This window comes from Pseudopipra pipra, chromosome Z, assembly GCF_036250125.1.
Source record: "Pseudopipra pipra isolate bDixPip1 chromosome Z, bDixPip1.hap1, whole genome shotgun sequence".
Taxonomy (NCBI): domain Eukaryota; kingdom Metazoa; phylum Chordata; class Aves; order Passeriformes; family Pipridae; genus Pseudopipra; species Pseudopipra pipra.
Window position 1 is genome coordinate 19,914,134 of NC_087581.1, and position 23,004 is coordinate 19,937,137.

Sequence of the window (23,004 nt, forward strand, 5' to 3'; positions counted from 1 at the left end):
TGACATCTTCCACCTTGATGTTATTGGAATAAACTAGGCAACACTTACTCTGTAAACACTGATACAAAATTACTAAATTGTCTCAACATAAATTAAATTTCATCTTTTTAGAACTAGTTCACTTCTGCAGGATGAAAACTTCCCCGCAATCAGATGTCAATACCAAAAACTACAAATGATATCTTTAGAAAAGCTGAGTAGAAAACCCATCTACAGATGGCCCTGGAAATTTAGATACATTATTACACATGGAGGTCTTATTAGTCCTAGCACTCTTACTCAGACAGAGCTGAGATGTGGGTATAGATGTCAGTGCACAAATGCTACAATGCCCAAGAAAACTTCCAAGATTTCTGTTCACTCTGCACCACTTGTCTACACAGAAGACGAGTTTTGCATGGCTGTCAAACCTAGACTTTTCTATCATTTAATGTACAAGCACTGAAAGAGCAGAGGAGGAATTACTCATAGATTTCATAAAAAGCAGAATCCTTGTTTATGTAATTTTATATGGTTGAAAGATAAACACAGATGTTGTATTTGCTGATATTATATTTATAAAATTACTTAATCAATTATGCTGTGCTTCAGACACAGAAAAATACTGTATATTCATTTTTCTTAATTCTTATGGATTTTAAAAGGTTTCTCAAAAAAATGTAAATTTTCATACATTTAGTCAAAATTATGAGACTAGAGAAAAAATTAAATAAAAAGTCAGCTTTCAAAAGTAGTTTGGTTTTTATTTTAAGCAAAATATTTAATGAACACAAAGTATTTTCTGGCTGTGATTTGCACACAGAAATCTTACTTTCCACTACTTTTGTGTTCTAGAAATATAATTCAAAGCAAACTGGAGAAACTCCTTGCTAACAGATCATATTGCAGAGGTAAGTCCCTCTGTTTTTACAACTGCAGTCATCTGGCTTTCAAATATCAGGTGGGAGATTTTTGGGCCATTTTGATTCTGATGGGAAAATTTAATTAAAAGAAAGTATAATTTCTCAGTGTTTGTGCCTTCTTCTGATAATTTGTACATATGTTCACTTACAGAACCACAGAAGGCCTACAGCAGCCATCTACTCCATCTCTCTGGTTGAGGCAGGACAACCAGTGTCTCCGCCAGAGAGATGTTTCACTAGCCTTCCTAAAAGCATTTAGTGATGAAGATTCCACCACCTCCTCGGGCACCTTGTATCTTGAGGAATGTAGAACAGCCTCATATGTCAACCGTGACATAAACATACACCGGAAATGTCTATGAAGGGAGATTTTTCCAGTTAGCTGAGATACCAACATTTACTGCTGGTGCCAGAGTTTTGGCCAGATACAAACTATTCTATCCTTCCCACAGAAATGAAATAAATTCAAATCAAACCACATTGTAATGCCCAGCATGACTGGCATGCTGCTAATCAGCATCCTTCCAGTTATAACATGAAGATTGTCAGGCTTACTTCTCTGATTTTAATGAGATAGCAAGTTTTGCTTCTTTCTTTTCTGAATTTCTTTGTCTTATTTTTAGCTTACTCTTTTCCTTTACATGAAGAAATGCTTTTAAGCAGTGAAGGAACTTGCTTTTCATGCTACTGTTTTGCCTTCTGAAACACACTTAAAGCTCAATTTTTGACCAGCAATGTTTTCTTTCTCCTAGCTATGACAGGAAAACATCACCATTCACAGTCTTTGATGCCTGCACTTCTTCTGTTCCATTTTATTTATTTTGCATTTAATTCATGTCCACAATAACTATGGACAGTTTTTCCTGTTTTTTTTCCTGACTCCCCATTCCTTTGGGAATTTTACATGAGTCATTTAGCAATGTGTGCTAGTAGAACAGTATAGCTACACTGTATGAAATAATTTTCATCTTTGGAAGTAAAAAAGGATGCATGTATTGATTCAATTTCTTCCTTCAAATCAGCTGGCTGAAAACCCCACTGCTGCAGGACGGTATGATATTATGTCACAAATCACAGAACTCTCTTCTGAATTTAGTAAATGACTCTGCTGGTTTAAAGGTAAACCAGCAGGGGAAATGAACTCAACTCAAAAGAGAGATTATAAATCAGAATAACAATTTAATAAAATAATAAAATAAGTACAATTATACAGACAAACAATTGGTTTTAACCCACAAAACCCAAACATATAACCCAACACCCCGGGGCATGAACAGAGTGGTGTTCTTTGGGCCCCGAGTCCAAAGTAAAAGGAGAGGGGAAAACCTGTTGGTGAGAGTGCTGTTGCAGTCTGGTCAAGAGTGGTGATTGCAGTCTGGTCGAGAGTGATGGTTGCAGTCTGGTTGAAAAGTGGTGGTTCCAGTCCAGTCGAGAGTGGTGGTCTGCAGTCTGGTTGAGAGCAGTTTTCCTCTGGATCCCATGGGTGGTTAAAAAAATTCCAAGACTCTAAGATTATATATTCTCCAGTTCAGGCAGGAATGCCCAGCACTTCCCTCAGGGCGGGGAGCTCCACAAAGGTTATGAGGACAAGAGCATCCTCCTGTCTCACAGGCCTCTTAACACTTAGTTTATAGCCTGAGGAGTCAGGCTCTACGTGCAGATGGTGTAAATAGTTCATTGATAACAGTTTCTGGGAAATGGCATGGGAGGCTATAGAATACACAGTTTTGGGTTATACCCATACAATGATGAACTGGTCCCAGATGTTCTAACTAGGACAATGACGTATGCCATTAGCATTCATCACATCTAAGGTATATTCCAATAAAACTCCCCTGCGCAATTTCTCCCACTTCTGCCTATGCTACCCCAAGAAATCATATTCAGAACTGATAAAATCATAGAATCATTTATGTTGGAAAAGACCTTTAAGATCAAGTCCAGCTGTTAACCTAACAGTGTTCACCAATCTAGGTATCTTACTTTACAAATGGATTTGGCTTGACATCTTGTAAGAACCAGAATGAAATCTTCCTGCTTGAAATGTGCCAGTAAAGAAGATAAATGAAGTTTGCCAGTTAAAGTGGAGGAGATCTTATACTCTAGCAACTCTGCTTTCTCCATAGATCCTCTAATCCTCTCAGTTTCCATACTTTAAAATTTCCTTTCTAAGATCAAGCTGAACTTTTTTTCATAGAGGAAAGGGAAGTTTCAGGGTAGGTCCTCTCCAGTGCTGCATGATCTTTGCCACAGAAAGCTTATCCAGTCATAAGATGCAAAGGCTCAAATCATCCAACTTGTACTAGTACTGAACAAAAGACTTGCTCACTTTTTTATTGCATTCCCATAAGCAGCCTACAGCAGAAATGCTCTAAAGGTCTCCTGACAGATGGAGACTACAGTTGCCTTAGCAAACACATGTGTGTATGGTTTGTACATAGATAATCCTGCCCTCTACCCAGATTTTACTCTTCTGTCTTCTGCTTTCCACTGACTGCTGCCTTGAAAATCCCTCCTGTTTACATGCTACCTCAATAACTTAACCTTTCAACTGGTCAAGAATATCCATCTCAAAAACCTTAGACCTTTTCAAACATGTCTACCTGCATTAAAGGCCACTGTAAACTTCATATGCAAAAGCTTTATGGAGTCCTTAAGATCTCCTGAAAAGTAGCTGAGAGAAGAAGGAAAAGGTTTTTGAACTTGTGCATACTCCTCCTTGTCAAGCTTTACACTAGTGTACTGCTTTGCAACATTCCTAGAGCAAATATTATTGTATAACTTTCACCTATCAAGATTAGACATAGGAAGAAACATTCCTGGAGAAACTGGGATAATGCTGGGGTCAGTGGGGAAAGGGATGTGAGGAAGCTGGAGCAACCTTGAGACAGAAGTCAAAACAGGCGTGAAAGCAAATCCATCAAGGGGTGCAACAGTTACTTGCAGATATTGCCTACTTTTACTCTTTTAGGTCCTTTTCTCTCCTTATTGAAAGATAAAGCAGCAGGTAAGGTGCTCAAGGTGAAATTAAAAGTCAAGTTCAGGGAAGAAAACTGGCAAAGAAAGCAGAGACCCAGATGCTCAGCTCCTACAGAGGGGAGGCAGGAAGGAGGTCCTGTAACCTACCCTGGAGACTTTTCCTTCCAGTGAGGGATATAGTGCCAGCAGAGAGGGAGCACAGCCATGGACTCTAGACATTGCATCTGTGGGACAAGTCTAGTCTCACCAGTTGGGAAACATTACTCGAGAGGTTTTTAGTTCCCTTAAATACCCATTGCCCAGGACTGGCATTCCAACCAGCCAGTCTGTCTAATCCCCTTCAAAATCCATGCTGTTTTTGCCTTCAGCAATACCAGATGCCAGAGACAGCAGTCTGGACAGAAGAAATGAAACAGTCTTTCTTAATTCTGCTTCCACCTGCATTTTCAATTCCACACAAAAAATATAAAATATATGAGACAAGGGCTGCCATTTCCCTCCAAAAGATTTACTAATTAGTATTTAAATTATAGCAATGCTTTTGCTTGTATACAAAGAGTAGTCTCTATTCCAAATGAAGTGTTTAGTTTAAAAGTAATTCTGTGTCTTTAGATTGCCAGATAGATTAATGAAGGCATTTTTACCATTTTCCAGGGACTGGATCCTGCAACTCCAAAGCTACAGCCTTGCAGTGCTCTGTTACACCCCTGGGGGGTCACATCCATGCTGTCACCTCCTAGGCCTTAGGAGTTGCTATCTTCTCTCATCTGCAGTCCTGAAGCAAACTGAATCTTAATGAGTCAATGCAGAAATGATTAATGGATCTCAGCAAACATCCTTCTAGTGACTCTTGGAAGCTTGCAAAGTTAGGAACACAATGGAGCAACAAAATCCTCTGCAAAGCATAACAGGCCAGTGAAAAGCATCTTTTAAAGGCATTATGACTAATAAGAGATTCCCACTTTTCCTCTATACTTGGTATGATCAAAATTCTTGTTTTAGAACATTTTTCCAGAGAAATATCTCCAAAAGTCTAAGGATTTGAAAACCATACTGATCTATTGCACTTCGCAAAAACTAATTACACTGTGTTGTAGTAAAATTGGTCCACTTTTTCTCTCTGTTGTTCATGATCAGATCATAAGCTAATTCAAAGTTTCAGAATGTCCAAATGCCAAATTAAAACAAGTTGGACTCTTCCCTCCTGCCCAGCCAATGCATGCTCTTCTTTTGACCATAAGAGTTTAGACTTACTTCACCAGTCCTACAGTTTCTCACAAGGTATTTCAAGGCCCGATCCTTACAGTCTGCAACAAGCCCTTTTGATGTTCTAAGTTATCTCTCATTTCGCTGCTTTTAAGTAGGTCAACCCCTGGCACTTGTATTTACAGCACAGGTCTCAGTGAACCTATACCTTTCTTCTTGCACAGCTGACTTTGCACTCATTCCCTGCCAGCTTGGATGTGTTGCACCTTTGCTTAGTCTGCTTCCTCCTCTTTCAGAGCAATACCTACGACTGAGTCATAGTAACACATGTTCTCATATTTACTATATAAACAGGGACCTGTCCAAACGCAGTTGATACCTCTGCAGCACGACGGTCTCATTGCAACCTTGTGGTGCTGTGCCACACCCTCGTGTTGTTAGATCCACTGGAGGTGGTGTGCTCCTTGGGGCAGGTAATACGCAATTTCATTCCACGCTGCATGGAGCCTTGCAAACTTGGGCACTAGTAATCAATAGTATCAACTGGTGGTCTGTGCTGCTGCAGATAGCTGTCACCTCCACCCAGGCTGGGCTTGAGAGGCCCGGGGCTCCTGATGGATGGTGCTGGCTGCCGGGCGGCCCTGGGCGGGCAGTCCCAAGGCGGGAGCCCCAGGCAGCCCGCCGAGGCTGCCCTCGCTCCGCGGCGCTGCACAGCCCTGCCCTGCGCACTGCCGGGCAGCCACGGCGGCTGTTGCGTTCTGAGCACACTCCACCGACGTGATACGTTACATCAAGATGGAGGGTAGGGAAGGAAAAAAGAGGAGAAAAATCCCCAACGAGGAACTAGTCAGAAGCACATGTTCCTCTCGCTACCACTTCCCGGCCAAGACCGGCCTTACGGGGTCGAGGAGGCGCCCGAGCCTTGCCAGTAGCACTGGGCGTCGCGCCCGGGGGCGGAGACCCCGGAGCCCCCTCGCCCCAGGCGAGAGCTGAGGGGAACCCGAGGGAGCCGCACTGCGCCTCGGGTTCCCCGCGGGTCGGGCTGTGCCAAGCAAGCCCCGGTGAGCCGAGGCCGGGCTTGACTGAGCCGAGCCGAGCCGAGCAAAGCCCACGGCCGCCGTCAGTCAGCGGGCGGGGCGGGGCGCTGCGGCGGCGCGGGTTGGCGGAGGCGCCGGGGGCGGGGCGGGGGCAGAGCCGGCGGCGGGTCAGGCGCCGCCGAGGCACTGTGGTGCCGAGCGCGGCCGGGGCAGTGGGTCCGGGACCGCGGCGGGACGGGCGCACGGCGGAGAGCGGCGCGGCGGGGTGCCTGCTGCTGCCCAGCGAGGGCATGGAGTAGGTGACGGCGCCGTAGACGCCGCTGAGGTAAAGCGAGCCCTGCCGCATCCGCCTCAGAGAGCGCTGCCCCGCAGGCGGCTGCCGGGGCAGGGGAGCGGGGCGGGGTGGGGTGGGGGCTGTGCGGGACCACCCGGCTGCGGACCCGGGCTCCGGCCGGTGACAGCCCGAGCGGCAGCGCCGCCGCCGCCCCGTGCAACTTTTTCTTCCGTGCACGGCGGGCTGTGGCGCCGCCGAGCCCTCTGGCGCGGCAGATTCGGGCAGGCCGCCCGCCGCGGCCGAGCCCGAGCCCCAGGGGTAGTGCAGCCTCTCCCCCCGCGGCTGGGGGCGCCCCAGCCCCGCTCTTCCTGGGCGGGCAGGGCGGGCGACGTGCTGTGCCGGGCTGTTCCGGGCGGTTCCGTGCCGTGGCGTGCTGTGCCGTGCTGTGCCGGGCTGTTCCGTGCTGTTCCGTGCCGTGGCGTGCTGTGCCGGGCTGTGCCGGGCTGTTCGTGCCGTGCCGTGCTTTGCCGGGCTGTTCCGTGCCGTGCTGTGCCGTGGGCGCGGCGCGGCCACTGCGGGGCTGCCCGGGACCTCCGGCCCCGCGGTCGGCGTGGAGAGCCGGGCGGGTGTCCCGGCCGGGCTGTGTCCCGGGGCGGTGGGAGGGGTGTCCGTGCAGATCGCTGGGCCGGGAGCGACGTCCTGCCCGCCCGTGCTCCGATCTCCGCCGAGGGCCCCGCCACCGTCCCCGCGCCGCCGGGGAGCGCCGCTCGGCGCGGCCCTGTCCTGCCTTTGGAGGGGCTGCGCCCCCCGAGCTCCGGCCCCGGGAGAGCGGCTGCTCTGCGGCGGGAGCTGCATGTCAGTGCAGGTCTCCGGAGTGATTAACCTGCCGGCCTCTTAAACGGGGTGGAAGCTCAAATTCTGCTGTTTTCCTAGTTTTTTAAATTATCAGTATTATTTTATTGATTCTGCTGGAGTAGTCCTGATGCTCACCTGCCGTCTTTCATAGTTTTGCAGCCCTTAGAAAGTCTGAGATATTTCAGAATGGGATGTGCTCTACAGTGTCTACAGTACTTATTCTGTGTGTACATTTTTGAGCTTCTGCAGTGGTAGAATCTCCACAGACTCAAAATAATTATTTCAAAGACTGTAAGTGGTATAAAGGTATTACTTCATGATACATAACGGACCTCACTCTCTTGCAGAAAATAGTGTTCCGATGTGGTACTTAACTTGGTTATCTCCATTTGGAGAACGGCAGCATCCTACTTCAGAGATAACTGCAGTGTGAGTCACAGGTGTGTAGACACCTAGTGGGCAGAAGAGTCAGTCTCCAAGCAAAGTTCCCCGCTTACCTTTCAATTCTCACTATTTCATGTCTCCTTAAGTAGGTTGGTCTGCTCTTCTGTCTACGAAGCTCATACTGCAGTGGAAGGGAAGTTTTTGTTAGGCACTATTTCCCTCGGGATTTTTGGAAAAAGAGAGATGGCAGTACAAGGAGATATGGTTGTTAAATATGTTAATATAAAGATGAAGAACATTTTTGTGTCTTGTATTGTAGGGGTGCCATATCAGTAACACACGCACCCCCCTCTGATTGACCTGGTATTTACAGCGATATGCAGAATAGAAGTTCTTGGGGCAGGTAATATGCAATTTTATTTCACGCTGCACGGAGCCTTGCAAACTTGGGCACTAGCAATCAATAGTATCAACTGGTGGTCTGTGCTGTGTGTGCCTGCACGTGTGTGCAGGCTTTTTGAAAAGGGAAGTCTAATTCAGGCTCAGATAATTTTGAGTACACAAGTACTCAGTCACCAAAAGAATACTCCCTTGCGTGGGAGGAAATGCTTGGGTACCAGTGTAGTGGAAGCCAGACATCATTTTTAACCGGGGATGCATGGGAGAGTGGACAGGAAGTTTTCATGTCCCCTTTCTTTTCCACTTAAATTTGCAGGACTGTCTTGCATGTTTCTGTTGAATTTTAAATTTTATGACTATTAAAATGCCCAAGATAAACCATTCTGCTGAGAGACCAGAATTCTGTCTGAACTCAGGAATCTTTCAGCGGGAACAAGCTCTTAGTAAATAAAAACCAAATGAACATTTGATTCTCTTGCAATACTCCTTCCCCCTTTTCCTTTCCCCCAGCCAAATGGAAATCCAGTAATATGTCATCTCAAATGTAACAATGTTTCTTCCCTGAAGTGTTTGGTTTGGTTTTTTAATCTACTTAAGATGGTCTCCAAGCTATTTATTTTAGGACTTGTCACCTTAAGTCAGTTTGAGTTAAAATGCCTGAGTGTAGAGGCCATGTAACTTGGAGTAAAGGGAATTTGTTTATACCAGATCTTAGCAGAGCTTTCTAAGAGGGCTCTTTGGATATGCTACAGTGTTACTGAGCTGCTATGGAAAACCGTTGTTTGTCCCTGTGCTAGGTCTGTCTGCAAGACTCTTGAAGTCTGAGTCTTAGTTTGTCCCTAAACCTAGTAATAATAGAAAAAGCGATAAACTCAAGAAATTCAGAATGGCTCAACCCTGGGAATGTCTCCAGGTACATGAACCATAGATCAGTCAGGGGATCAGATGCTGGGGGCCCTGTACCAAGGGCAGTGCTGATGAGTATGAACAGGTACTGCAACTCTGAGCCCCAAGGAAACTGGATTTAGGGAAACTTTGCTACCATAATTGCATTGAGTTTTTCTAATCAGATGCATGTTTTGAGTTTTTGAAATATGCTTTAAAACTGTCATAAGCAGTTTTTATGTTAGTACAACATTTACAGTTCTGTATTTTCAGATGATGCATAGGAGACACAAGTACTCATTTTAAATATATGGCCATAAAGTTGCTATGATACTTTTGATAATAAAAGATCAGAGGAATAGGTCAAGTCAGTTCAATTATGCAGTGTTTAAAAGATTTCACTGACTGCCAAAATGCCCATAGGCAGAGTTAAATAAGTAGTTGTAGCAGAGCACTTGTTGAACCTTTCTTAAAAAGAAAATAAATATTTTAGAATAATTTAAGTAGTCAAAGTGGTAATTTTCTAACAGGTTTTGCTATGTGCATGGTTGGTTTTGATTGGAAACATTTTTATTCGTTCCACCAATTAGATCTAAAGTGTGTAAGTGCATTTTTTTGCCTTGCTACATGAAATGGGAGAAACCCACGCTTTTGGAAAGGCTTATCTGCTATTTAATTGATACATTGACATTTGTGCTGTTTCCTCAGTTCTTGTCAGCAGGCTTTTCTCTGGTAGAAGAGGGAAACAAAATGTCAGTGAAACTCCATTCACGTTAATTGCAAAGTCTGTGGTGTTTGGTAGCATGAGCTAAGCAGCATAGTTTGGTTTTTCAGAAGTGGCTGCAGAAATTTCTAATTAGAATTTTGATGGGAGCTGGATGCCTAATGCACGTGGATAGATTTGCAAGTTATTAAAATAAATACGTGTGTGCAGGCTTTTTGAAAAGGGAAGTCTAATTCAGGCTCAGATAATTCTTTCCTACAGCAAAAACTGGTTGCAAGGGATGATAAGGAAGTTCTTCAAGAATTTAACAAGATTCTTTTTCTGTGTTCTGTTACAAGAGATGTTGAGCAACATGCAGCAGGGACCTGATGAACTGAAGAGGAGCCACATACAAATTAGGGATCAGGTTCATTCACTGGCAAAGGAAGCCCATATGCATTCTTATAAACACTTCTTAGCTTGTCAGATAGTCATATTGCAAAGGACTTCATGACTGAGACATTAGAAAAAATGGTGTGGAAAAGAGCTGTCAGATGTTCCCTGTTCCAGCCCTGTGTACTGGTGTCTCTTTACAAGGTAAAAGGGAGTGTTTCACCAAAAAAAATCAGCTTTCTGTGCACTCAGTACGTAGTACAAAGTCAATATTTTACCTGCTGGTATTACACAGCTCCCTTGGGTATTTTATTCAGATGTAGTTTAGGAGTTTCCGTGCAGCTTTGAGGAGTTAACTCTCTGGTTTCCAGTATAGCATTTCAAAGTATGATTTGGCTTGTCTTTTTAAGTATATAAAAATGAGTAACAGTTGAAATAACATTTAGAAAGCTTTCACTGTTCTGTATGTCTTTAAGCAATTGTTTGCCAAATAGATTCGCTTTTTAGTAATATTTTTTCTTTTTACTTTATGGTTGGGCAACCTTGAGCCAAATGTTCAGGCCTGTGTTCTCTTGCCTTTAGTGTAATTTAAGCATACACTCTGATACTCTACTCCTGATAGGGCTGCTTAGGTGGTCTGGGTGTGCCTGTTTCAGTTGCTGATTGTTTTTCTAGTATTATACCATAAACTCATTAAAAATCATCTGGAAGATGAAAGAGTGGGGAAGCCCCTCATTTGGGAAAAAAAAAGGAGATATAGTAGTCATCAAGTAAAAGCATTTTGGACTTTTTGGTTCTTTTACAGATTATGAAAAGACGCCTTCTTCCAAAGGATTTTGAAATATATACTTTGGGAAGGGGATTGTTGCCTGTCCTTATCCTTGTCATAAACAGGAGGAGAATGAATACCCCAGTGGTCGATGTTAATTACCATGAGCTCCCTCCCGTCCTGGCTGATCTTTTGAGGAAAAGGGCTGTGGTTGTCTGTCTTCAGGCAGATAATATGTAAAATCTTGCTGAGAGGTTAGATATTGCACTACAGGGACAGCTACAGGGCTTAGCCCTCTCATCCTGAGACTTCAGTAGCTGTAAGTGACAGAGAAGGAAGCATGCCTCAGACTGCAGGGGTGCAAATCTGATTCAAGTAATTTGATGTACATCCTTTACAAAAATGCAAACATTACCTGGAGATTTTTTTGTGAGGTCACTTTATTTTATTGTTGCATAGGACTCTTTTGTGGGACACAGTCTTTGCCAGGGTTGCAGTAAGCTTAAGTCATAAGTAGAATCCCACGTTCACAGTCATCAAGAGAATCTGAAGTGGTTTCATCAGTTTTCTCTTCTCTTTCTAGGAAAAGCATGTGTGCTGAGTTTGGTGGCAGAATTTTTAAGGTACGTGGGCAGTCTGTGGCAAATACATCTGAAGAAGGTGTGACTGTCTACAAGAGTCGGCTGAACTTGTGCGTGGAGACACAGAAGTGCCAGCAAGCCCAGGAAAGGAACTAATTGGAAGAATATTGCCACACATAGAAATAGTGGAGCACTTACTTCATCAACAGTCAGTGACTCAGAATAAATACATCAGTAAATACATCAGCAGTGAAATGATAAATCTTGATGCTTCTTGATTCTCTGGTGGATTTTGTTACTTAAGAGACATTTTCATTATCCCATTTAATAAGTCTTGAATTTCTCTGTACATTAAAATATAACTGGACAATCACATTTTGATACCTTTTAATAACACTTTTGAATGTTAAATCGTTTGCCAAGATGAGTGCTGAGGGATATCAATATAGAGCTTTATATGACTACAAAAAAGAGCGAGAAGAAGACATTGACTTGCACTTGGGAGATATATTAACTGTGAATAAAGGTACCTTACTAGCACTTGGATTTAGTGAAGGGGAAGAAGCAAAGCCTGAGGAAATTGGTTGGTTAAATGGCTTTAATGAAACCACAGGGGAGAGGGGAGATTTCCCAGGAACTTATGTAGAGTACATTGGAAGAAAAAAAATATCTCCCCCAACTCCAAAACCTCGTCCTCCTCGGCCTCTTCCAGTAGCACCAGGTCCTTCAAAAGCTGAAGCAGAGAGTGAGCAACAAGGTTAGTACCATTCTGAGAAAATGTGTATGTCCTCCATGATTTCATATATTTTTGTTTCATAGACTTGTCTGACTGTACATTGATGTGTATTAACACCTGCTGGTCAGCTTTTTTTAGTGCATGGCTCATTTCAGTCAATTAAGAATTGTTTCTACTTAGTAATATTTAGCTCACACTCTTTGTAGTTTCGTGTGCTTTGTCTCAGGCGCCACAGAAACCAATAACTTACTGTGAGGTACATCTCACAGGTCGGAAAGTATGCTTGTAATTCACCGCTGTAAAGATTTAAATGGAAAATGAACTGGTTAGCATTTATTTTAGGTTTATAAGAAACTGGTCGAAGTGTTTCCTTTTGTGGTTCATCAACCTCACTATTGAGAAAGTTCTCAGTGATTCCAACAGTATACATTCTAAATAAACAGTACGTTCCTATCACAGATCTCTTGCTAACAGCACAGAATGCATTCTTTACCTGTGGCATTGAAGGTAAGAACCCATATTTAAAATTTAACAATGAAATTATAATAAAGAGAAATTCAGATTTTACATTGTTTGGAGGAGTATGGCATGCAGTAGAAAAAATAGCTCTTATATAAGAAAGGAAGATACTTCCTTTAATCTAAGTTCCTTTCTAACCTACATCTGCAACAGTATGTTAGGCAAAACTCAGAATTTGATCAGAAATCTTCTGTTAATAGAAGAAAGAAGTCTTCTCTTTCGTAACTGGCAAAACCGAAGGGTAAAAAACCAAACAAAACCAGCCTTCCTTCAGGTGATTGTCTCCTTTACCTGCTAACATTCAGATAGTTGGATTTTACATATCAATGAGTACCCCAAATCTATCTTAGGATAGACTTTGGTCTTTCACTTCTGAGAAGTCTAGAGTGGCTTATATTGCTTCAACTTCTAATATTTCTTAAATTCTCATTGTTTCTAGCTGTAGGAAATATGAGTTGTAGTATTTGATCCTGATTTTCACAGTGCCACCATAGTAATGACTAGTATCATCACCCTGTGCCTCCATAGAAATGTTTGCAGCATCAACTGCAAAGTGGTAGGATCAGTTTATCAACTTCCATCCCACTGTGCATACTCTAAGTTTATATTCAGCTATGCTGACAATCAGCACAGATAAGAATGGAAATATAGAAAATTGTATGTGGCAACGAAGTCGAAAGCTTGCAGAAGCATTTGTAGGTTGGTGGGGACTTAATAAAGAGTGAAGATGAACTGGTTTATATAGCAATATTCTTAAGCGCTAACACATTGCTTGCAAGTCTGCAGTGCTTATCAGTTAGGATGAAGGTGAGGGCAGATGAGGCTGTAGTGACATTTTAGGTTATACTCTCCCTATGTCTTAAATCCTTGAACTCTCAGCCTCTAGTTATTAGAGTTTCATGGTTTTTCTCTCCTTAGATTAGTTCTGAAGATGGGCTATTTGCTTTTGGAAGAAAAAAAATGTTATTTCTTTGATCATTCCTTGTATTGGACATTAATGTGTGCTGATCAGGTTAACATTGACTTTTCTTAAGCCACCTGTGGAGATAGCTGTTGCCATCATATGTAACTGCAGAATAAACATGGCTCTTTGGATAGACACCTCAATGCTGATAGATCATTTTGAGCAGTAGAGAATGGAAAGAAAGTGTCATTCTTTACATGTGCATGCTGCGGTGAAGTAACCGGTATCCCAGGCTTTGATGGGTTTATTGGTTTTAAAAGTGATACTTTGTAACTTCCTTGGTTTCTGTACTCATGTTTGCTTGGTGCTGCTGTGCTGGAAAGTCCTCTTGTTAATCTTGTCGTTTCCAAGCCTGCCCCACGACTGTGCTTGTAACAGACATTTATGGGAGTTTTGGCTGCTGGGAGTTACTTTGGGAAATTCTGCTGCAGATTTTAGGGGCTCTGCTTATATGTAGGCTTCTCTGTTTCCTCGGGATGAAGCAGTGCCCCAGCCTTAGTGACTAGATCTCTCCTGTGTGAGGTTTATTGCCTTTAGACAGAGTAATATTTACATAGAATGTGTTTATTTTTAATACCGTGGGACTGTGGGAATTGGAAACAAGAAAATGTTCTACTTTAATTGAGGATCTTCATCTCAAAGTCTGCACATATAATTCTACCATGCTCCAAAATGTTTAAGAATCAGCTTGCAATCCAACCTTGGTTTTTTTCTTATTGAAAAAAAAAAAAAAAAAAAAAAAAGAGTCAAAGTTCCCATAACTCCTTTTGAATTTAAGATTTTAAACTTCATGTAAGAGTCTAGGCACCTTCATAATCCCCTAAAATCAGGGATTAGACCCCCTGAACAGAATTAGGGTAAACACTGAAATTTGAACTCCAAGTAGTTCAAGAGCTATTTGGAGTTTAGGTTTAATCACTTTTAAAATAATGTATGTTTTCTTAAAAGAAATAAGGAAAAGTTATGATAATCAGTCTCATTACAGATCTTTTTGCTGTAGAGAACTAAGGCAGAGACTGTTTTGAATCCTAGAAACAAATTTGGGAAAGAGTATTATAAAAAACAAAATGAAGATGACATTTTTAAGTTAGAAGAATGCCACAAAAATTATGGTGAAACCAGAGGTGCTGGCAGAAATACAGTTCAGATAAAGAATAATGTAGCAATGTATGTTTGGCTTCCAGGAGGCTTCACTACTTTTGTGTCTATGATTTGGGGCAGGGAATAGTACAATTAATATTGTCCAGCAGTTAATGTTATGGGCCAAATGTAATTGGCAGTGAGCCAAAAGATTTTTCCCAGGATGATAGCTCTCTCTACACCCTTATAGTGTATTTCAAATAAATTAATGTATAGTGTGAAGCTTGCTTGACCAAATGCACTCAAGTTTACATTTTCACTACTTGATGAATTGAAACTGCAGTGGATTAAAATGACAAGTTAATGATGAACTGGAAGCAGACTTCTTAAATGTACCTTATTATTTGTAATCCACATACTTCTTTAATTCTGTAAAGAGTCAGTTCTGTATGTACTCCTGTTGTGTATATGTTGAATGAGAGTATCAGAAACTTAACTTGTGATGTCAAAGAAAATATATGCACAATTATGGAAGTTCCTTCAATTTTTTGAAGAAAATACTTCAATACTCTTCAATGTTTTCAATACTCTTCAATGTTTTTTTCTCCATGCCTTTTTAAACTTTATCAATTGCTCATCAATGTCTGTTGTTTCGTATTAGATCTAATTTGCAATATTCAGACACAATGATGCCAGTATTCACAGCTGTGGGGTACTCATACATAAATAATCATAGACGTCTGAACAGACTTTGCAGTCAATGAGGCTAGTAACATGGGCAGAGCTGCTCATCAGGCCTGTGTCTTATGCAATCAGTCTTACTTATAAACAGTAATATTTATATTAGAATATAATATTTCATAAATATTAAAAGCCAATCTGAAAACAAGAAAAACCTCTGCTGGTGGTCTCAAATTACATTAAAACACTTAAGTCAAATCTTTTACCATTTTATTTCATTCATGACCCATTTAAATTTCTAGAATCATTGGTTAAGACAATAATTGGCATTCCCTGACTGAAATTTTAGGACTGTTGCATTTTTTTAAATTGCATATGAAAAGATATGAAAATAAAGAAGGTACAAAAGCCCCAAGAAGTCTCTAGCACCTTTCAGTTTCAGGCCTGGTGCATGTCAGAGCTGTGGCAAGGCAGATTTAATTTCTCTTGCTGGTGTGAGGCTCTAACTGGCCCAACCTGCCTTCTCCCCAGATTTCCTTTCCCACCAGGCAAAGGTGCCTGGTTGCTGCTGGAGGGATCAAGGCACTTGCAACAGTGGAGGTTGCAAGGTCATCTTTATTCCTTCCACAAGACATCTAAGTTTATGAAGTAAAGAAGTAGTAGTAGATGAAGCAGTAAAGATTTTACATGATTTCCCCCCCCCCCCCCAAATGCCTTGTGTGGGGGTTTTTTGTTGTTTGTTTTTGTTTGTTTGTTTGTTTGTGGTTTTTTTTTGTTGTTTTTTTTTATTTTATTTTATTTTTTTTATTTGAAGCTGTGTTAGTCTGGTTCCTCTCACTTAGCCTGGTTTTGCTCAGCTCTTTGCAAATGAAAAGGGCATAAGTTGTACAAAGTCCAGATATGTTTTGTGAACTTTGATTCATCTCATCTGATACTGTTGCATACGTTTAGAATTGACTCCTACCGTGTCATTTCTCTACCTGGTTTGGGAAGGCTGATCTTAAGCAGACTTTGGAGCATGAAGCTTTGATTGATGAACAGAAACACTTTCAGATTTAACTTGGAGTGCTAAATTCTCGCTTTGAAATGAAGATCAGATTGCAAAAGGGCACACCAGGACTCTTTATGAATAATTTGTCAGTTTTGATGTTTTGGAGCTTCCTACAACTTCCTGTGTAACTTAAAAGGGTTGTTTATGTTGACAACCCTTTCAGCTGGTTTTGAGCCTAAAAATAATCTGAAGCCCTTCCTTCTTGTATAAATCTATAAAGTAGATATATATTTTTTTCAATAGAAAATACCCAAACTTTCTTTCATTTTTCTCCTAGTACAGATACAGATCAGCAAATTAGACAAAGATAATGTACACAGAAAATTTGGAAACTCTTTCCTTTCAGCAACCAGGTTATGCAATATCTGAAAAAGATCCAAACCAACGAAGAGCATAAAACCGTTTGTGCATGCTTTAACTGAATGTGTTGTAGGATTTGTTCCTTTAATTTTGCTATAAAGCCAGTGGAGCAATTACATTTGTGAAAATTATTTACATTTGTGTATTGGGGGACATAAGAGTGAGTGGAATGCAGCAAACCTGAAGCCTCTAATTGGGAAGAAAACGGTCATCCTCTCTCCTGATTTAGGCAAATGGAAAAAGGAAATTATGGGGTGAAGTGATGAGTCACTGTCTTGTGGCAAATACAAATGGTAAATATGTATGCCATTTGAGCCAGAGTCCTTGAACTCATCCTTTTTTGAAATAGCTTGAACATAAGTCTTTGCCCTGCTGCAGTTTTCATAACTGCCTTTCAGTCATGAATTTTCACGTTGATTGATTTAGACTTGCACTGAGAAATGCAAGTCTAAATGAGTCTGAGAAATGGGGCAAGTTTCTGCCGTAGACTTGTGGTCATATCTGTAGGCAAATTTCTAGCTGCGAGATGAGTGCATGCGTCTGAATACAGGGTTGTCATCACCTGCTTTAACACTGATGATAACAAAGATTTTTGCAAGCTGCATTAAAGTGAGACAGAGCATTTTTTCAAGTGATAGTACCATGATGATAGTAACTAAAAAAGCTTTTGTAAGCAACACAGGATGCACAGGGATAGGATTGCAAGTACTGCTACAAATTGCTTATGAACCATTGACCTGGACGAGTTCATGGTTGATGCGTGGCCCCACCTGCTGGTAGAGGAGGAAGGAAGCAAGAGGGAGGAAGGACCTTCAAAACCAGTTATCTTCCATGTTGTGTTTTAATCGTCACAGGATAAAAATAAAAGTGAGAGAGAGAGTTCTTGAAAATAATACTTTATTTGACCAGTAGATATTTCTGGGACAAATATATCACTAGGGGCACGCAGAACCCCCTTTTGACTCTCAAAGGTGACCTCAGCCTGAGAAGGCTTTTGTGGCTGAAATGCATCTTTTTTCCCCAACAGTATCAATTAGTCTAAAAAAATGGTGCCTTTTGTTACACATTTTGCTTTAAGAAACTGAAAGAATAAGACAGCCCTGTTTTGATGCTATGAGAAATATTTGTCTGATTTGTATCATGTCAATTTTAATATGCCTTTCTATAGTTACAACAGTGGCATTATTTTGAATGACTTTGCTTACCTTTTTTTAGCCTTCTGTAATAGTGATTTAGTCTTGTTAATACCTTGTACCGACATGAAAGCTCCCGGGGCAGATATAAAGCATGTCAAAGGTAAAGTAGCTTGCTCCTCTCCATTGGAATCATCTTGATCTGTTCCTATAGCTGTGATCCAGGAACATCTGAAAAAAACCCTACTAGCAAATAGTTAGCCAATAGTTCTTACTTAGGCTTGCATATGATAACATCAGTTTGTAAGTTGCAGCAATATGTGGTGCTGTTTGCCAAGAATGGATCATTCAGCACCCCAAGCGAATAACTATGCCCACTTAAATAGTTGTGTGATGCCATATGTGTATCCAGATTTTCATGTGTGAAAGAACACAGGTCTGTAACTGCAGCTGGCTGTACACTTTCACATCTGCATCTTGCTCCAAAGCTGCTTTACACGATGAGCATCCATGAAATCAATCTGAAGGCTAGAATACAAAGAACTGCTTTATTTTCATAGCTAAGAATCACAAAGGGAACTACATGATATTAAAGATATACTTATTTTAACTGGCAAAGGATTTTAAGTCCTGAGAATACTTTTGTGAGAATACTTAGGAGAACTTACAGAGAAGTTTTGGCTTTAATAAAAGTAATAGCTGTGGTTAATAGTTCCTAAGTTTTGTTCATGTATGTCTAAAATGCAATCCTATTTTGTGGTGGATTCATTAATAGAAGAGAGCTGTGTTGTGGTTTTTTGTTGATTTGATTTTGTGTTGGGGTTTTTTGTTTGTTTGTTTATTTGGGCATTGCCTGAATTCTTTCTGTAAAGTGTTAGCAGGTGTAACTTTTTGTACTAATTTGACTGCTTTTTGTTCCGTCGTTGTGCAGCAGTCCACAAGAATACCACCTGAATACCATTCTTTATTTTACATGCTGATCCACTTTATAGTTAGACAGCATAAAAACATATTATTTAAGCTGACAGCTTTTCAGGTAATAAGGATCTATAAACAAGGTCTTCCAGGCAGTTTCAAAAACACACTATTGCCCTGAGCCAGGGAAAGATGTAATTGCATACGCTTTCTGCCCTTTAAAAATATCTTTTAACACTATCTTGTACTTCAACACTACTATGTAAACTATGATATGAATGATGAAAAAGGTGTTTAACAGTTCAGTTAGCTGTCAGACAATTTGCTCATACAATCCACCTGGTCTTTGTGTATATGCTTATCATCATTTTCTTTGTTAGAACATTTCCCAGAAGTGAATGTCTGAGATAATTTCTTCACTGGATATTGTAGATGTTGAACACAAGAAGTGAAATCCACCTTTGTTAGGTCTGAACACGGCAGTTTTCATCTGTGCTGGTAGATCACTTGGTGGCATCTGGGATGGGAAGATGCTTCTGCAGAAGTTTTTTTTTTTTTTTTTTTTTTTGAGTACTTAGATGGTAGAAAACCTAAGTTAACTCTGCTTTCCTTGAAAGTTTTGATGTTTCATTGTAAAAGAGATACACACTTAAAAAGGTAAAGATACTGGCCAAAAGCCAAACTATTCCACTCAAACACATTAGATTGGTGTAATTCAAGGGGTCTCTACCTTGCTCTTTCTCCCCTGTGGGGTTAGATTTATTGGATGCAGCATGCTGGAAATTCCTGCGCCACAGCCTCCTGCTCACTAGCTGGGAAGGAGGAGTAGCACAGCCTGCTATCTGTAGTCTGAGGAGGGAATGCACTTCCCAGGAAGCGTGGTTGCACCAGATTTGTATTCTTGTTTACAAATATAACAGTGGAATTTATTTGAGGGGGTTAGGAGAGAAAACTCTAGTGCCATCACCTATTTCTTCCAAGATCTCTTCCTACTTGGACAAGATTGGTAGATAGCAGATAAACACAGAGGATTATTCTTGGCAAAGAAAATTTTGAATGGTGCGCTGCAAATCCATGTTTCAAAGCATGTTATGGCTTCTCCAGCAGACTGTCTCAAAGGGAAAGCTTTTAGTTTGTGAGGTTACCTTTTTATTTCCAAGCCCTCTTCATAAGCTGTTTTTGGCTGGAGGTAGATGAAAGCACTTAAATTAGGGAATTAATGAAAGAAACCACTAATTATGCATTGTGGTAGATAAGGCTGCACAGCTGTGTCTGGTTTCATTATCTTTCTATCCAGGAACATTCCAGAAATAAGCGGTTAAAGGGAAAAAATTCACAGTTCTTTTCCTACTTGCACACTTTGTTCAATTCTGTGAGCAAACATTCCAGTTCTCTACGGCTAATTTGCAAGTGTTCATGTGCTGTGTTTGGATGGGGATATGAAAATGTCTGTTGTGTTTATGACCTTACCCTTGAATTGTTTCCTTGCCAAGACACAAGTGCTTGGCACAGGTGAGGACCGAGAGAGGCCATGGCAAAACCCTCCATCGTTCCCCGCTTTTCTCCTAGCTGACTGTCACACACTTGAGAAGCATTTGCCCTGACATGGTCTGCGGAGAGTTGTGAGGTGCCAGGGCACCATGGGGTGCAGCGAGGTATGATCTACTCTCTTAGTCTTCTTGTCTCTGCTGATGCATGGGTCTTCTGTGAGGGGTTGATGCCCTCTGAGAGCTTCTCTGAAAAAGGACACTCGGCTTTACCAGGCTTTGTGCCTCATACTGTAATATGGTCTTTCATTTTTGGTTTGATAATATTTGCACTGCTTAAAATGTAGCCGTTTCCTTGAGAGAAACGTAAGCAAATGTCATCCTTTGACATTTTGAAGCAAGTTATTTTGGGTACTTTGGAGTCAAATCTGTATGGATGTTTAAGTATAATTTAGAATATATTCTGGCCAGTCCAAATCTACTGCATTGTTCTGCAGCCAGAATAGTGTAGCTAGTCAGTGGCCTAGATAAGCAATTTTCTTGGGAAGAGAAAGATTTAGGGAGGACTTTTATTCCGGTCTAAGCCAATTCGAAGTATAACAAGTTTTTTTGTGATCCTTGCAATCTGACCTAGTCAATAGATAAAATTTTAGGGAACAGATATTCAAAACAGCAAGTAGCAAAAACTTCATCTGAAGTATCTGGAAATAAAGGGCCTCTTTTCACCAAGTGAGGGGTTCTGAAGGGCACAGAGGAATGAATGTTTGAATTGTCTTTGCTGTATTTATGACTTACTACTCGTAGTTGAAAGAATAGCATCAATTCCCGACCATTTTCATGTTTTTCTGACTTCCTCTTGGGCCAAACTTCATGCTGATAACTCCAAAACCTTTGTGGTAGCCTGTGTAAGCTGCAGCCCCCTACAAGAAATCAGAGATTTTCGTAGTCTCGTTATTAACAGGACACTTTTTGAGGATTACGTTAAATCACTAGTTGAACAATGTTTGCTACAGAGCCACTAGCATAAAATCTTGCTTCTTAGCGAATTGAAAGTCCATTATTAAAACTTGCACTGACAAGGCTAGTAGGCTGTTGGTACTTTCCACAGTGATTGAAGATGCAGGACTGAGTTGCATGTGCAGTGTAGCAAAAAAGGGGAAGACAGTTACCAACTGCTAAACTTTTTCTCCAGATGTTTCCTCTAAGACAAATATGTAGAGTTTTATTATGACACAGTAAGAACACGCCAATAAGATGAGAATGGTTGTTTTGTGTTTTTTTTTTTCTTCTCATTGTCTGTTTGATCTAAATAGTCAGTCAGTCAAATACTGTGGTAAATTATCTGGTGGTTTAGACGGAACATGCCCACACTTGTTAATGTGAACTGCTCTATTCTAAACAGAGTACTAAAATGCTTTATTCAAAATCCTTTTGGATGCAAAGTAAAAATGAAATTATTTTAAAGTACTGATGTCTTGAATTTTTTTTATTTTTTTTTTACTTGGTGGATTTGTTCACACAAGAAGCAGAAGGTTAATATTCTGCTTCCCCTTAAAATGGTGGCAAAATCCATTTTGACTTCAGAAGGAACAGGATCAGACCTATAGTTGAGGTTTAGCAGCACTGGGACAAATTCCATAGTTCTTACTCTTACTTCTCTCAGGCAAAATTCCCCATTATCTTTAGGGTTTGGAGCACAAATCCTAGCTCTGTTCGAAAGAGATTCCAGTGTATCAAATTGCATAGAATATGAATGTGCATGAAATACTGTGCAATAAACAATGATGTAAAGAACAGCATTTGACTGTCCTTCCTGAATTTTGAAGACACAGAAGGGAAACACTGTTATGATCATCTTTTCTGAGGTCCTGGGCTAATGCAGAGTGTGTAATTTCACCCTGTAATTCCTGTTTCAAGCTTATTACTTCTAGATAAGTTTAAAGCATGTTACTACTTAGTTCAAACTCTTTAATTTAGTACATATTTAATGTACATTACTCTTTATCTCTTTTATGTCCATTATATAGTACGGATTGTAAATTTAGTAGTAAAATGTTTTCATTTGGGACACACACACGTATTTAATTGTATTTGGTGATGACAGTATAGAGATTATTTTCACCAAGTTATTTTCTTCCATTATATTCAGAATTCTTCACTGATACATGTGAAAAATTTGCTCTGTGCTGATAGATACTTTAGCAGGGCTGATTTTTTTCTTAGGGATGCTTTTTTGAGTAACTAGTGTGATGGTAATGGAGATTTCTTATAACTGAGGAAGTGATATAGAGACAGTTTTAATTTTATAATCCCTTATTGTAGCAAACTATTACATTTATAATAAATACAGAATTTTATTACCTTGATGCATATAGACAATGGATTACACACTACAGTAGGAAAACCTTGTAAAGATTTCAAAACTGCATCTAAAACTCGTGTTTATATATGTAAGGTCAACTTCTTTTAGAGTATGCCATCAGATACAGTTTTTAATTACATAGTTGTTTGACCCCTTTTCCCACTTATTCTTTCTTTGTTCATTGTCGGAGTCTTCACCGAACTAAAATTGCTTCTTTCAGCTTGTTTTGTTTGTGGTCTTAAGCCACCTGTTCTTCATAGCTTTCAGGCTTCTCTCTGGAAGCAGGTTTCTTAATGATTCTTCTGTTCTTTCCAATGACATGACTGATAAAAGTTTCATAGAACTTCAT

General features: G+C 40.7%; 1 protein-coding gene across 2 annotated transcripts in view; it reads left to right on the plus strand.

The window, feature by feature from the left end:
* Positions 1-6,340: 6,340 nt before the first annotated feature.
* The window catches only part of PIK3R1 (phosphoinositide-3-kinase regulatory subunit 1), a 62,278-nt gene continuing 45,614 nt past the window's right edge, over positions 6,341-23,004 (plus strand). The window contains exons 1-2 of one of the 2 annotated variants that reach the window (XM_064641952.1): positions 6,341-6,449; positions 11,370-12,124. In XM_064641952.1, the coding sequence (XP_064498022.1) occupies positions 11,791-12,124 (334 nt within the window). In that variant the 5' untranslated portion in view covers positions 6,341-6,449; positions 11,370-11,790. Of the gene's footprint in view, positions 6,450-10,124; positions 10,222-11,369; positions 12,125-23,004 lie in introns of those variants that run through there. The other variant, XM_064641953.1, reaches the window with a different exon arrangement.